General features: G+C 28.9%; 1 protein-coding gene and 1 non-coding gene across 2 annotated transcripts in view; one reads left to right on the forward strand and one right to left on the reverse strand.

Annotated features, from left to right (window-relative positions):
* Positions 1–6,044, forward strand: part of LOC100199549 (4-hydroxy-2-oxoglutarate aldolase, mitochondrial) — a 20,571-nt gene extending 14,527 nt beyond the window's left edge. Inside the window, exons 5-7 of the mRNA XM_065792350.1 lie at positions 5,453–5,549; positions 5,635–5,768; positions 5,855–6,044. Coding sequence (XP_065648422.1) covers positions 5,453–5,549; positions 5,635–5,768; positions 5,855–5,998 — 375 coding nt within the window. The 3' untranslated portion in view covers positions 5,999–6,044. The remainder of the gene's footprint in view (positions 1–5,452; positions 5,550–5,634; positions 5,769–5,854) is intronic.
* A 467-nt stretch (positions 6,045–6,511) lies between these two features.
* On the reverse strand, positions 6,512–6,584 carry mir2022 (microRNA 2022). Its single transcript, NR_107856.1, has one exon. It is a non-coding gene; the product is annotated as a microRNA 2022 (primary transcript).
* Positions 6,585–15,013: the final 8,429 nt, after the last annotated feature.

A 15,013-nucleotide genomic window follows, 5' to 3' on the forward strand; every position in this document is an offset into this window, starting at 1 on the left:
AGAATTAGTTTCTAGTATAAAAGATCTATGCACTCTTATGTGCAAAAATACAAATATATTCTCAAGTGAAATATTTTTATAGTTTCTTATTAACTTAACATTAAAATTGACCAACTTTACAAGCTATGTTACAATACTACACTCCTAATATTCCTAATGATAGTTATGGCTGGTAATTTATTTGAGGAAGGTCTTAAGGCATATTACAAAAATATACGAAATATTTAAAGCTTCTCTCTCATAAGACATCTAAAGCAGCTTATGGATGTGATAAGTTGTCTTTTAGAGGGATCAAATATCAGTGTCTTAAACCAAATCATGTGCATCCTCCAAAGGACTCAAATTAGCACACAAGCAGATCTCATGAGCATGTATTTTTAAAACCGAAGAAATATTTTGATGATATGTTTGAAAATCTTATTTATGATTAGTTATAAAGTTATTAACATTTTATACTGTTTTTATTTTTTATTTTCGCCTATATATATTAAACCTATAAAAACCTTTCTTTAAAAACTAATTTTCTAATCAAAGAACATTAGATACCAGATCCCCAAGTTCAATTAAAAGTTTTAATTTCTTTAAGTTAATGCAATAAATTACTTGTTTAGCTTTTATCTAACAAATTTGAATATTTAAATAAAAACATTGAATATTTATCAAAAAACGCTTATGTTAAAAATATAATTTTAGAACCTAGTCCTCAATTTACTATCAGTACAGAGACTCCTTAAAAGGTTTTTTCATCAAGTTAATAAATTTATGTTTTTATTTATTTACTATTAATATTTATATTTATTTTCTATTAATACTACATTACTGTTGTAATAATATTTAGTATTATTAGTAGAGTTATGTTTGTGTAAGTATATATGTGTATTAACTTAAAGACTTAATAATAATAACTTAATAACTTTAACTCTCTCTCTCTCTCTCTCTCTCTCTCTCTCTATATATATATATATATATATATATATATATATATATATATATATATATATATATATATATATATATATATATATATATATATATATATATATATATATAAATTAGTAAAAAACACTTATATCTAACTTTTTTCTTCAACTTTAAGTTTCACCATTGCTGGATCATCAGGAAGAGTATATATATATATATATATATATATATATATATATATATATATATATATATATATATATATATATATATATATATATATATATATATATACAACATATACGTCACTTTTAATTACTTTTAACTTTCGTCCAACATTTCCGTGTTGGACGAAAGTAAAAACCATTAATTTAATTACAAATTAATCGTTTTTTAAAAAAACCACAAAAATGCAAATTTAATTGACCAAAATGTTTTTAAAAACATTCTGAATGTTTTTAAAACATTTTAAATGTTTTTAACAATATAAACAATGTTTTTATTTAAATTTTTTTTAATAAAATGTTTTTATTTTTATTTTTTTTAATAAAATGTTTTTATTTTTATTTTTTTTACTGTAAATCATGCGCGGAGTGTTGCTACATCGACTATCTTATAGCCTGACTCGCAAGGGAGTGCTGCTACATCGACTGACAAATAGCCTGACTCGCAAGGGAGTGCTGCTACATCGACTGACAAATAGCCTGACTCGCAAGGGAGTGCTGCTACATCGACTGACAAATAGCCTGACTCGCAAGGGAGTGCTGCTACATCGACTGACAAATAGCCTTACCCGCAAGGGAGTGCTGCTACATCGACTGAGGGTTTGGTTGGGGCAGGCAGTCTATCATTTAAAAAAAAAAAAAATTCCGGTCCTGCATTTTAATTTTTACTTTTTGTCAACAAAATATGGAAAAAACTTTCGGACAACATCTAAGGGTTCTATATATATATATATATATATATATATATATATATATATATATATATATATATATATATATATATATATATATATATATATATATATATATATATATATATATATATATATATATATATATATATATATATATATATATATATATATATATATATATATATATATATATATATACAACCCGTAGATGTTGTCCGAAAGTTTTTTCCATATTTTGTTGACAAAAAGTAAAAATTAAAATGCAAGACCGGAATTATTTTTTTTTATTAATTGATAGACTGCCTGCCCCAACCAAACCCTCAGTCGATGTAGCAACACTCCCTTGTGGGTCAGGCTAAAAGATAGTAGATGTAGCAGCACTCCCTTGCGAGTCAGGCTATTTGTCAGTCGATGTAGCAGCACTCCCTTGCGAGTCAGGCTATAAGATAGTCGATGTAGCAACACTCTGCGCATGATTTACAGTAAAAAAAAATAAAAATAAAAACATTTTATTAAAAAAAATAAAAATAAAAACATTGTTTATATTGTTAAAAACATTCAGAATGTTTTAAAAACATTCTGGTCAATTAAATTTGCGTTTTTGTGGTTTTTTTTAAAAATGATTTATTTGTAATTAAATTAATGGTTTTTACTTTCGTCCAACACGCAAATGTTGGACGAAAGTCAAAAGTAATTAAAAGTGACGTATGTGTTGGCGTAAGAATCACTTTTTTCCTTCCGCTCTTCCCAAAGACAACAAACTATAGATCTATATATATATATATATATATATATATATAAATGTATATATATATACACATATATGTATATATATGCACATATATGTATATATATATATATGTGTATATATATATATATACATATATGTATATATATATATATATATAAATATATATATATATATATATATATATATATATATATATATATATATATATATATATATATATATATATATAAATATATATATATATATATATATATATATAATATATATATATATATATAAACATGTATATATATATATATATATATATATATATATATATATATATATATATATATATATATATATATATATATATATATATAAACATGTTTATATTATAATCAAGACTTCTTACTCCAGGCCTTGCAATCGCTCCATTGAAATAAAAAGGAACTTTAGCTCATTTTAGGCGTAAAACTTGAAAAGTCAACTCAAATAGGTTTTATCAAAGTTGTTTCACACCTCTTAAGTGTCACTGCATGCTTGTCTAATTATGACAATTGAAATGCATACAACAGTATATTGATTACTAAAAGATAAAGATAAATTGTTACATGAATGTTTATTGTTTTTAGAGATAATGTTCAAAATATACTTATGTGCTTTTTCAAGAATTCAGTGACATAGTAATGAAGGTTGGAACTAAACAGTTGCCAGTTTTAAACTAAAAATCTAATGACTATAAATCTAATTTTAAACTATAAATCTAATGGCACTCTCTTGCAATCTAAAGATTATATTTAAAGGATTGTAATACCATAATGAGCAGTTTTTTAATATAAAAAATGTATTTATAATATACTTCGTTGTATAAATTTCGGACATGTTTTTTTGTATAAATTTTTATAAATTTTGAATCTTTTCAAGAGTGATTCCACAAACACATAATTTCGCATGGGTTCACGGTATTTTAACATCTTATTTGACAGAATAAGAAATAATATAGAATAGACAAGTTTTCTGTTTTGTAAAGGCTTTTTTTCTATGAAAACTACTGTTAGAGATTGAACTGTTTTTCCATGTATTTGACTGTCTTGAGCATATATAAGTGTTTGAGAAATGACTTTCAGCTATCTAGTTTTTAAACTTAGGCATAATTATAGAGCATATAAACTTGGTACATTTTCTATGATTTTAAAAATGTTCTACAGTTTGGATGACAGGCAATGATTATGCATTATAATATTTAATAAAGTATATGTTTAAGTCATTTCTTTTTTTTTCATGATGGAAAGAGTTATAGTCGTGCTAAAGATGATCCAGAGAAGTTTGCTAGAACACTTCTTGTTGTAAAGGTTAAAAGCTTACTTCAGTTGCAACTGTATGTTGCAATTGCAACAATGTGGTAAAAAAGTTGCTTATAATAACTTCTGAGTGAGTCAAGTGTTGCTTACAATAACTTCTGATAATAATCAAGTGAATAAGCATTTTTTTAGGAATTTAAAGTTTTTCTCCTTTGAAATATTCAGGAACCATGTTATATATATATTTTATTATATGCCCTTAGTTTTTTTTTAGTTTTTTCTTTAAATAGAAAGTACATATGTGTTATATGGGTCATGACATATTTTGGGTCACACTTGTGAAAAGCTAACTAGCATTCGAACCTGAAATTATGTTATCTACCATAAGCAGATTTAAAAACAGAATAATTTATCTTCAGTATTTTTTGTAGTTATTTTATTTTTGATTCTCATTTTAAAAAAAGGAAAGTTTTAAGAGAAATAACCGTTGCACAAACGGAATAAAACAGGTCTTAGTTGCAATCAAAGCAAGTAAAACATGTTGGTAACAATTTTAAAATAAATTATACTGTGAGCGACTTCTGTAATACTGATGGTGTCTTTTTTGCCACTGTTTGCTGTATACTTTGAAATCATTATAGGTTTGAGTTTATTATTATAGCATACGTATATACGCCTTCTAGCTCATTCTTCATATTTTGCAACCATGAGTGTACTTTTTTAAGTATTACGAAAATGCATACTCGCATTCTCCGGCAAAACAAAAGCAACATAAATTAAGGAGAAAAATTTTACTCATCTGCAACACTGTTTATTATTAAACTTACTACATTAACGGTGTTTTTAATAAACCTACTACATGAATATTAAGAATATTAAATTTAGATACAATTGGATATTTAAATCACTATAAAAAGCTTTATATGAGATTAAAACCAGACTTATTTTTAAAGAATTTAACGGCGTAATAGAAGAACAAGCAATAGTACCCAAGGATTAAAATTTGAATAAAATTTTAACAAATTTTTAACAAATTGAAAATTTTAATAAAATTTTTAATTTATTAAAAATTTCAATTTATTTAAATTTTTAATTTAACATTTTTATATAGAAAAAATAATATTAGCAAAAAACAACTTCTATTGTTTATTGCCAGTGGCAAAGGTGATAATCTTGATAAGAAAGTAAACCGTTCAAAGTTGATGGATAACAAAAAATGCAGAAAATGGTTTTTATGATGGTATGAAAATGATATCTGTAGTCATTGAAACCAGTGGCGGAGAGACCCGGGGCTTTTTGGAGGCCTATTTTGTGTGCCACACCGAAAAAGATGATTTAAAAAAAAAAAAAAAGATCCTCAAAGCCATTTCGGGGCCCCTAAAGTTGTATGGCCCAAACGCCCCCCCCCCCCTCTCCTAATCCAGCACTGATTGAAACTATATTAAAATATTATCTGTGGTCACTTTGTATATATTTACTGGCTTCAATATTTTTTTTATTAAAGCAAATACAAATTTTTCAATAACAAAAATTTTTATTTCTTGAGATCTGTTTAAGACATTTTTTTTTTTATTATAGATTGCTAATATTGCGCACGTGAAACAAATGACAAAGCATGAAAATTTCCAAATCATTGCTGGGTCAGCCAGTTTTTTAATGCCTGCCATGCAAATTGGTAAAAAGTAAAATTTTTGCGCATTGTAAAAAATTAATTTAATAAGAAAAATTTAAAACTAACCGATTTTAAACCATTTTTATAGGTGCAGTTGGTGGTATATGTGCATTAGCGAATGTCCTTGGAAAAGAATGTTGTGACTTATATTCTTCAATACTTGCTGGTAAATTTGAAGAAGCAAGAGACCTGCAGTTAGCGCTCGTAGTACCAAATCAAGCAGTTAGCTTTGTTTATTAGTTTTATGCGGTGTAAAAAATTTAACAGAATTTTACTTTTAAGAATCTTTACAAATTAATTTGTTTTAGGTAACAAGAAAGTATAATGTTCCTGGTTTAAAATATGCGATGGACATGGCTGGGTTTTATGGTGGGCCATGCAGGTTACCTTTAACTAAATTATCTAATGCCGAAGCTAAAGATGTAGAAGATAGCTTTCTTGGTTTTTTGTAATATTTTAAATAATGATTTATGAAATTTTAATATAGCTTTTATTTTATATTGTTGTTATAATAATTTATCTCTCGTGTTGCTATCTAGTTGTTATCGTTGTTTCTCTCTAATAAAATGGTGTCGTTTTCTAATTTTTATCAAAATAATATCTTTTTATAATTTTTAAACTATTTTATGTTTGATTTAGAAAAATTCATTTTTATAAATTAAAGCTTATATATATAGTATAAGAGTAAAATATAGATGGCATAATGCATCAATAACATCATCAAAACAAAAATTCTATCCTATTTATACCGCTTGTGTTACGTTGTTGTTGTATAGTGCCTAACATAACTCCAAATAATATTAATTTAAAAACTATATACATTATAAAGAGATTTGCAAAAAGATTTGCCGAGTAGTATTTATTTGTTAAAAAAAAAACTACCTGGTTGCGGTGCGTTTATTTAAGTATAATTAACATCCTCCAATAGTAGATATAAAACATCTTGCATAAACTTATTTTTAATAAATAATCAGGGGACAAAAGCAACTAGCAAATACTGTAAAAATATTTGCCAGCTGTCTTCGTCTCCAGATTTCGTTTTTTAAATAAAGCTGGTGTGAAAGTTTATAATTCAAAGCAATGAAGATATCAGTTCGTTTCTTTTTCTTTGTGCAATTAAGGCCCATCGCTTGAAGAAAGTATAGCAGAAAATATCCATGATCTCAACCAGCTCATTGCACAACGCGCAAGCTCAGGTTGGAATTATATAAACATTCCGAAGCTTTAATCAAAAAACCCTTAAGTCTCGCTGCGTTTAAGACAGTTCAACGTGTTTCTATGCATCAAATTGAATAGGTTTGTAAAGTTTTGTGCAGAACCGTGCAAAACCTTGGTTTATTTGTAACGCTACATTGCATTATACTTTTTCACAATAGATTTGTGCACGCATGCGTAACGCAAATAATGATTTTTGCACAAATCTGGACTGAGCTAAAATATGTGCAATCTTGCAGTTGCATAAAAGTTGAGTTCAAACAAACCAGCTCGTTTCCAGCGCGTTGTTAGAAACAGCGTTATAAAAACGAAATTTAACTTAATACGTATTTATTTGTGCGCATTTACCTCTTAAACAATATATCACGTAACATGAAGATAAAAAAAAAGACAAAAGAAAACAACAGTTTAAATGCTGTTTTTTTAAAAAGATCTTTAGTTAGAAAAGGGAATTTTGGCTATTTTTATAGATTTTGTTTATTTTAAATGAATTGCATTCCTTAAGATATTTCATTGTCCAAATGGTTTTACCATCGCTTTAGCTTATTTAGTTCCAAAGATATGGATGTTTTAATATTTTCAATACTTGTAGTCTATAAGAAACATTCTCTTAAATTTTTGGCACCAAAAATTAATTTTTAAATTTTTCATTTTTTATACGTAAATTAATATGCAATAACAAATTTTCTCTAAAACTCAATTAGAAATATGACTTTTTATTATCATTATTAATTTTTGTCAACAACCATTTTCAAAGTGATTTCTGATATACAAATACATTTCATCATATATATTAGTTACAAGACCGGAGAACCTGAAGGAAAGAAAAATCTTATCAGTAATCATCGTTCACGATAAAAAAAAGAATAAAAATGTATTTTCATAAAAAATCAAGTAAAGATTTTTGATTGGCAATAAGTTCAATCATCTTCTTTTTGAATTTTTGAGCGGTATTGGCTTCCCTAAGTTTACGGCTCAGGCTTGTAAAATGGTTCTATAGCATTGAGCCACGATAAGAAATGGAAAATATAGTAAGTTTTGATATACGGATAGGTTTTACCAATCTTCATGTATACTGTATACTCGATCGAGTATTGTATCGGTTTAATGTTTTATGAAAAATATTTTTGAATGCCTATGGAGTTTTTTCAAACTGATGTTGAAACATAAATTGTGTGACTTTGAATATGTTTATTTAATTAATATTATGAAAGCCCTCGTGCTTCTTAGAAGAGGTTTAGCATTTAAGAAGTGATTTTGAAAATAAACAATTCTTGCTGTATGATTTTGTTGCTTAAGGAAGCATTCGAGTTTAGATTTGTTTCTACTACCCCAAACAATATTGCCATAAGATAAGTACTACCGATTAATGCAAAATATAGCTGAGTTAGAGTATATGTCTTAGATTTGACGGGTTTAATACAAAATTCCAATTGTTCTCGAGATTTTATTGCAAATCCATATTATTTTTACACTTCTTTAGTTTTTTCGTGTTTTGCAAACACCGTTAAATGATCAATTAACAGTAAAATATGTTTTCAACAATTTTTGAAGATAATAAATGTTTTAAATATTGAAACACTAGATGTTTCAATATTTAATATGTTAATTGTAACAAAATTATTGCGAAAAAAAAAAATTTGAACTAAATTTGTTTGAATTTTCTTAAATAAACTATTAAGTGAAACACGGATCCAAAAAACACAGGTCCAAAATATCAAAATACCTAAAGATAGAATAAAATATTATCTAAAATTTATTTTAACATAAAAAAAAGATACTTTAGTCAACGATTTTTTATTTTCATATTTGTTTTTCATCATTGGTACTTTAGTTCTTGAACAATCAAGTCATTCTTTTCTTTCTACATCTGTTTTACTATTTAAGCATTCTAATGTTTGATTCTGAGACCTCATTGTCAACGGATTTTTTCTTAAGTAACATCTTAGATTCCATATAATCAATTAATCGAGTCTGATAGTATTCAAGTAAATGAAAAACTTGTTGATTTGTTTTATTTAATTGCGTTCTACCAAAATTAACAGATACAGTAAATCGATTACTTTTATGGACTATCTTATTTTTCAGAGAATGTCTTAAATATGGGAGAGTGGGGTGAAGTGGGACGCGGGAGAAGTGGGACAGCCTAAAATATTTTATAAACAATTAAATTTCTTCCCCTCGTTTTAGCAAAAATTGATTTGTTTCCCTGCGTGCGCTAGAAGCCCTAATTTTGAAATGTACCTTAAAAAGTGTTTACATTGGGGTGAAGTGGGACAGAAAAAAAAAAAACTTATGCCCAGCTGCTTCCCGTCGCCATTTAATTATTTCGATTGGTGAAAGCGTGAAAGTCTTGAACATTTTTTATGTCGATTAGGTGATTTTTTGATTTTATCAGTTACTATTTAATAATATGTGTTAAAATGTTGTTTTAAATTTATTTGTCCCACTTCTACTCACACTTGTCCCACTTTACCCCAATGACACGATTTTCTAAAAACAAAAAATTTATATACTTAGTTATAATTGGCTGGAAAGGGGATTGAATCGGTGCCTAAAAAGAAGGTTTATTCGTAAAAACTTGTTTGGTTCAGTTTATACATCAAATAAAAAAGATATTGCAATTACCCTAAAAAAAAATTTACGAGTCCCACTTCTCCCCAATCATTTTGTCTTGGGAAAAATTTATCTTAATATTAATGTAAACAAATGTGTGTGTGTGTGTGTGTGTGTGTGTGTATGTGTGTGTGTGTGTGTGTGTATGTGTGTGTGTGTGTGTGTGTGTGTGTGTGTGTGTGTGTGTGTGTGTGTGTGTGTGTGTGTGTGTGTGTAATTCTAACTGTCTAGTTTACTTGAAGAAGTGCACTAACGAGAAGATTACCCATAAGACTTCGCACTCCATTTCTGGATTCTTTACTTGATAAATGTAAAAGTAAATGTAACTTTGCCTGAGCTTTTTAATTTATGTATGTTATTTAAAACTTTTTTTTTAATATCTGTAATAACGTGTAATTAAGCATAACCAATAAACATAAAAAATATTGATAAATAATATAAAAATACCCTTTAATTAAACAAAATGGGTACATATAAACACATTAAATATGATTCATACCATTGAAAAAGATAAAAATTACTGTACTAAAATGCAGTACAATAAAATTTAATTTCATGATTAAAGTTAAGTTTAAACTATAACATAATTTAAAATGTATTTAATAAAGTTACTTCATGATCCTAGCTGCAAAAAATAAGATCACTTTTTTCAAAATCAATAATTAAAATAAATGACCAGAGTTTATTAGGTTCGTTACCATACTTAACATAGTATGTGGTCGTTTTCCATTTATTTGATCAGTTTGTACTACTTGTGCACCTTCTCAAGATACTTCAAGAGTTTCTTGGGAGCGTGCACAAGTTCCCAAGAAACTTTTTTTAATTTTTAAATTCTTTAATTTAATTTATAAATATATATATATATATATATATATATATATATATATATATATATATATATATATATATATATATATATATATATTTAATTTGTATAGCTTTAATTTTTTTTTAATGTAGTTTAATTAGAAAATTACTCATATCCTTCATACTGTCTTTGACATTTGAAGAAAGTAAATTCCAATTATTAATTGCGATTGGGAAAAGTTTTTCTCCTAATGCTTTTAATTGCGAGTTAAATAGAATTAACAGGATCAAGGTATTGTTGATTTAATTGATATTATTAACTTGGAAAAGTTGATTGATCCAGGCAGAATTGCTAACAACATCATCATTTATTAGATTAGTAACGTTCTTCAATACAGTGGCTGCATCACCACCGTGACACGACAGTGGCTGCATCACCACCAACTTAAAAACAATTGCCAACGTTAACGTTTTTGTTAATGAAATTATTTTCAAGCATCGCTTCAGCAACTTGAAATTGACCAAATATTGAAGCTTCCTGTATTAATCTGAATTTTACAGCGGATAATGGCATTCTAGATATATTCTTTTTTGCAAGTTAGTACCACTTTAATGAGTTTGCTGACGCTGTTCATACTTACATTCAATGAAAGTTTCGTGATGGTTTTTTGAATGTCATCACAGTATATATCATCTTCAAAAGTTATTATTTCTTCATCATCTAACAAAAAAACTAACTTATGAAGTTCTTGTTTCTTTTAAAACATTTGTCTTACTATAGAACTCTGCAACTTCTTCTTTTGATATTTTTCATATTGTTTTTATTAATATAGTTGTTTTTATTTTGTAAAGCAATTTTTAAATTACTTTTGCAACTTCAATTTCTCTTTTTTTAAAATCAGAAACGTTTTTATCTGAACTTTCAAGAATTAAATTAATAACGTTGATTTCTTTTTTTAATTGTGATATTTTACATTTTGTTTCTTTTTAAGAAGTTAATTTGTCTTTTTTATTTCCAATTGAGCATCACGGTATTTTACTTATTTTATTTAAATTTTTCACATTAAATGATTTTTTCTTTGACTTAATTACAGGGTTATTCCATAATTAAAACCACTTTATTCCATTAATTAATCTGTGGTAGCTCTCAGAGAGGCTGATTCCATCAACAGCTGAAAAATATCAAAGTATTAACAGTGCCATGTTGTGCATGGATGGTGTTCCTGCTTGTACTTTTGGTGTGCATTGCCGAGGCTACATTTGGAGCCCTTTGTTACGGCTTAGGGTTTATTAGTAGTAATGAGGCAATTGCTTGGGCTATTAAACAGTGTTTTGAGTACTATCTATGCTTTGAATCAAGTTCTTCAACAAATTTAATAATGAATAAAGTACCAAAAACTATAAAACACAAAAAACCATCATCATCACCAAGTTCTCTAAACCTATCATTCACTAATATTCGTGGTCTGTTGAGTCTTATCTCTTGCAAAGTTCACCAGACCTACTTGCTCTTTGTGAAACAAATTTGAGTTCAGCCGTCTCATCTTGCAATCTTAGTGTTGATGGTTATCTTGCTTTAATTCGTAAAGACTCTAAAAGTCACATGCTTGGCCTGGGCATTTACATTCGGAAGAATTCACCCATTTGTCGTGAAACTAGGTTTGAATTCACAGACTATTCTTTCATGTGCTTTCGTTTAGCACCACTTCACTCTATCGCCTTTCTCAGTCTCTTAAGACTGCACTCTTTTTGATGTTATTTCTGATCATATTGACCAACCCCTCTCTCTTTATCCATCAGCTAATATTGTAATATGGTGACTTTAATGCTTACCACACTAAATGGCTTGGCTCTAATGTCAGTGATTCTGCAGGGATTAAAACCCTCAACTTTTGCCTTTCTCAATCCCTAAATAGTCAAATAGTCAACTTTCCAACTCGCTTTCCAGACAACTCAAATTATTTACCCTCTCTACTCAACTTATGTCTTGTTTCTGGTCCTAGTCAGTACTCAGTTTCTCCACATTCACCCTAAGGTGCTTCTGATCATAGAATGATCAGAAGCACCTAAGGGTGATCTCTTTAAAATAAATATCTCATTCTTCTTCATCATCTGAATCCCCCTATTATCGTACCTCTTACAATTACCTAAAAAACTAAATGGGATTCTTTCCGTGATTTTCTTTGTGATAGCCCTTGGGTAGATATCTTTCGTCTTTCTGTCGACAAATGTGCTTCTTACATAAATTCATGAATTCAGGCTGGCATGGAATCTTTTGTTCCCTCTCGACGATTCCAGGTCAAGCCTCACTCTCCTCCATGGTTTTCCTCACATTGTGCTGCTGCGATTGCCAATCGAAACCATTACTTCCATATCTATCAGCAAAACAATTCTCCTGAAAACAGACGTCTGTTTATTACTGCTAGAAACCATTGTAAAAAGATTTTGTCTAACGCCAAAGCCCGCTATTCTCAGGTCATGAAATCTTGTATCTCATCTCAAAAATTAGGCTCTCGTGATTTCTGGAAAATCTTTAATAGTATTAATAATAAGAGCAAATCTTTAATTCCTCCTATCTTGTATGGTTCAGACTTTGTCACCTCACCTAACGACAAAGCTGAATTGTTTACTAAAAACTTTTTATCAATATCATCTCTTAATTCCACTAGTTGCGTTCTACCTGATATTGCCAACAAACAGGCTGATCCATTGCTTAACATTTGTATCACTCCAGCTTCTGTATCTAAAGTGATTTCCTGCTTAGACTCTTCTACAGCTTGTGGCCCGAACAACATACCTGTTATTGTCTTGCAGAAGTGTTCTCTGTCTATACTCTCAAAACTATTCAACAAGTGCTTATCAGAGTCTTGTTTTCCAGCCTGCTGGAAAGCAGCATCTGTTATCCCTATCTTTAAAAATTCTGGAGAGCGATCTGATTCGTCTAACAACCGTTCCATTAGTCTTCTTCCTATCATAAGCAAGGTTTTTGAATCTTTAATTAACAAACACTTAATTTCTCATCATGATTCTAATAACTTACTTTCTGACCATCAATATGGATTTCGATCTTCTCGTTCTACAGCTGACTTGCTGACGGTAATAACCGATAGGTTTTATCGTGCATTAAATAAAGGTGGAGAGGTTAAGGCCATCGCTCTTGACATTTCAAAAGCGTTTGATAAAGTCTGGCATGCTGGTCTTCTCCATAAGCTTTCTTCTTATGGTGTATCTGGCAACATCTTTAAGATTATTGAATCCTTTCTTTCCAATCTTAGTATAAAAGTTATCCTCAATGGATAGCACTATTGTTCTTATTCTGTGACTTCAGGGGTTCTTCAAGGTTCTATCCTTGGCCCTATACTCTTTTTAATTTACATTAACAATTTTCTAGGTATTCTCACATCTAAGGTGGCATTGTTTGCCGATGATATTATCATTTATTCTTGTCGTGATAAGAAGCCAACACTCTTTGATTGCTTGGAGGGGGCCATTTGAGCTTGAAAAGGATCTCACTTCTGCTACAGCATGGGGCTCACAATGGCTGGTGAACTGCAATACAAATACAACTCAATTTATTTTCCGCCAATCGTTATTGCAACAATTTAGATCTTCCTATATTTATGAACGGTAATGTAATCGATGAGTCATCTACCCTTCATCTTCTAGGATTAACTCTTACTTCCTATCTTTCTTGGAAACCATATATCAGTTCTGTTGCAAAATTAGCATCTGCTAAGGTTGCATCTCTTTATCAAGCTAGACACTTTCTTTCTCAAGATTCTATTCTCTATCTCTATAAATCTCAAATCCGGCCTTTTATGAAATACTGTTGCCATATCTGGGGCGGATCTTCTAATGATGCTCTTTTTCTTTTAGAGAAGTTGAAAAACGCATTGTAAACATAGTGGACTTGCTCTTGCAGCCAACCTCCAACCATTATCACATCGTCGTAATGTTGCTTTTCTTTCTCTTTTCTACAAATACTATAATGGGTACTGATCCAAAGAGCTAGCGTCTCTTGTGCCATCTACTAAAATTCATTTTCGTGTCACTCGTCATTCAATTAAGTCTCATCCTTTTTCTGTGACTGTTCCTAAGTAGTCCAAAAACTCTTATTCGTCTAGTTTTTTTCCTCGAACATCAGTTCTGTGAAATTCGCTTCCTTTATCTTTCTTTTTTGATTCATATAATTTGCAATTTTTTATGTCGTCTGACAATCGTTATCTTGCTCTATAAACTTCATCTTTTCTCTTCCTGTAAATTCCAACTCTTATAGTGGTTGCTTGCAGCCTTGTTGAAAGCGGAGATGTTATAAAAAAAAAAAAAAAAAAAAAAAAAACTAAAAAAAGCCATATATAAGCCAAAGTATGGACCTATATACTTTCAACGAACCACCCCTCACCCCCTTCTGCGTACTTACGCATTATTTAAAATTAACCACCTTTTCACGAAGTTTACATATTTAAAGCATTGAAAGCAAAATAACTTTTAGTGAATTCGACATTATTCTGTTGCATAACATAATATTGATTTTTTAAACTTGTAAAATTCAATGCCTTTTTTTTTTCAAATTGCGTACTTACTCACTATCCTTAACACCCCCTCCCCGTTGATACTTTTTTGGATAATCCTGCCCCCCCCCCCTTTCTTTTCCACCATACCTGCAAACACAATAAAAGATGTAGAAATGACGTTCAGAAAAAACAAATACCTGCAAACACAATAAAAGATGTAGAAATGACGTTCAGAAAAAACAAAGCAATATATAAAGACTACGGATACGCTTTTTTAGACAAAGGCTAGGATAAGTTAACTTTGACTTAAAACAT

This window comes from Hydra vulgaris, chromosome 03 (assembly GCF_038396675.1).
Source record: "Hydra vulgaris chromosome 03, alternate assembly HydraT2T_AEP".
Lineage (NCBI taxonomy): Eukaryota > Metazoa > Cnidaria > Hydrozoa > Anthoathecata > Hydridae > Hydra > Hydra vulgaris.